The 1,835-nt window shown below is 56.3% G+C and overlaps 1 protein-coding gene across 1 annotated transcript in view; it reads left to right on the plus strand.

The window, feature by feature from the left end:
- The window catches only part of SYMPK (symplekin), a gene marked incomplete at both ends in the record, with an annotated part of 8,727 nt that extends 6,925 nt beyond the window's left edge, over positions 1-1,802 (plus strand). Inside the window, 2 exons of the mRNA XM_010008173.1 lie at positions 15-165; positions 1,567-1,802. Of these exons, the coding sequence (XP_010006475.1) occupies positions 15-165; positions 1,567-1,802 (387 nt within the window). The remainder of the gene's footprint in view (positions 1-14; positions 166-1,566) is intronic.
- Between the last annotated feature and the right edge of the window lie 33 nt (positions 1,803-1,835).

Here is a 1,835-nt window from a genome sequence, read left to right on the forward strand (position 1 = left end):
CCCTGCCCCCGCAGACTGGCCGGGGCTGGGGGCAGGAAGAAGATCTTCCGCTTGGCCGACGTGCTGAAGCCGCTGAGCGAGATGCAGGTGGAGAAGCTCAAACTCGGCGCCGTCAAGCGGATCCTGCGCGCCGAGCGCGCCGTGGCCTGCGGGGGGGCTGCCCAGGTAGGACCTCCCACCCCCCCCAGGGTCAGCCTGGGCTTGGGAAAGGCCTTGGAGATCCAGGAGGGCAACCAGGAACAGTTAGTCCAGCTGTGAACCCAACTCCACCAGGTCCTACCAAACCGAGTCCCTCAGCAGCATCTCCATGGCTTGGAGGTGCCTCCAGGGATCATGGACTTGTAGGATCATGGACTTGGTTGGGTTGGAAAAGACCTTTAAGGTCATGGAATCCAACTATGAACCCAACTTAACCAAGTTCTACCAAACCAGGTCCCTCAGCAGCATCTCCATGGCTTGGAGGTGCCTCCAGGGATCATGGTCTTGTAGGATCATGGACTTGGTTGGGTTGGAAAAGACCTTTAAGGTCATGGAGTTGAACTATGAACCCAACTTAACCAAGTTCTACCAAACCAGGTCCCTCAGCAGCATCTCCATGGCTTGGAGGTGCCTCCAGGGATCATGGACTCATAGGACCATGGACTTGGTTGGTAAAGAGCTGTGAGGTCATGGATTCCAGCCATGAACCCAACTCAACCAGGTCCCACCAAACCAGGTCCCTCAGCAACATCTCCATGGCTTGGAGGTGCCTCCATGGATGAGGACTCTTAGGATCATGGACTTGGTTGGGTTGGTAAAGACCTTTAAGGTCATTGAATCCAACTATGAACCCAACTCAACCGGGTCCCACCAAACCAGGCCCCTCAGCAGCATCTCCATGGCTTGGAGGTGCCTCCATGGATGAGGACTCTTAGGATCATGGACTTGGTTGGGTTGGTAAAGACCTTTAAGGTCATTGAATCCAACTATGAACCCAACTCAACCGGGTCCCACCAAACCAGGCCCCTCAGCAGCATCTCCATGGCTTGGAGGTGCCTCCAGGGATCATGGACTTGTAGGATCATGGACTTGGTTGGGTTGGAAAAGACCTTTAAGGTCATTGAGTCCAACTGTGAACCCAACTCAACCAAGTTCTACCAAACCAGGTCTCTCAGCAGCATCTCCATGGCTTGGAGGTGCCTCCAGGGATCATGGACTTGTAGGATCATGGACTTGGTTGGGTTGGAAAAGACCTTTAAGGTTTTCCTTTCCAGACCCTTCTCCTTCCAGCTCCTTGTCCCCAGGCCTGGAGTGTTCCCTGAGAGTTGATGTGACCCAGCTTGGCCCTGTTGAGCCTGAACCCCCCTGAGATCCTCCTGAACCCCCCTGAGATCCTCCTGAACCCCCTGAGATCCTCCTAAACCCCCCATAGCTCCTCCTGATCCTCCTGAGATCCTCCTGAACCCCCTCAGATCCTTCTAAACCCCCCTGAGATCCTCCTAAACACCCCTGAGATCCTCCTGAACCTTCCTGAACCCCCCTGAGACCCTCCTAAACCCCCCTGAGATCCTCCTCACGCCCCCTCAGGCCCGTGTGAAGATCTTGGCCTCCCTGGTGACCCAGTTTGAGGTTCCCCTGAAGAGTGAGGTCCTGAGCTTCATCCTGGAGGACATCAGGGGCCGCCTGGACTTGGCCTTTGCCTGGCTCTTCCAGGAGTACAACTCCTACCTGAGCAGAGCTCCTGCCGGGGGCCTGGAACGTTATGACGAGTGTCTGATCGGGCTCCTGGCCGGGCTGCAGGAGAAACCTGACCAGAAGGATGGGTGAGGAGAGGGCCACCAGGGCTGGGGTGGTCC

This window comes from Chaetura pelagica, unplaced genomic scaffold (assembly GCF_000747805.2).
Source record: "Chaetura pelagica isolate M959 unplaced genomic scaffold, ChaPel_1.0 scaffold1052, whole genome shotgun sequence".
NCBI classification, from domain to species: domain Eukaryota; kingdom Metazoa; phylum Chordata; class Aves; order Apodiformes; family Apodidae; genus Chaetura; species Chaetura pelagica.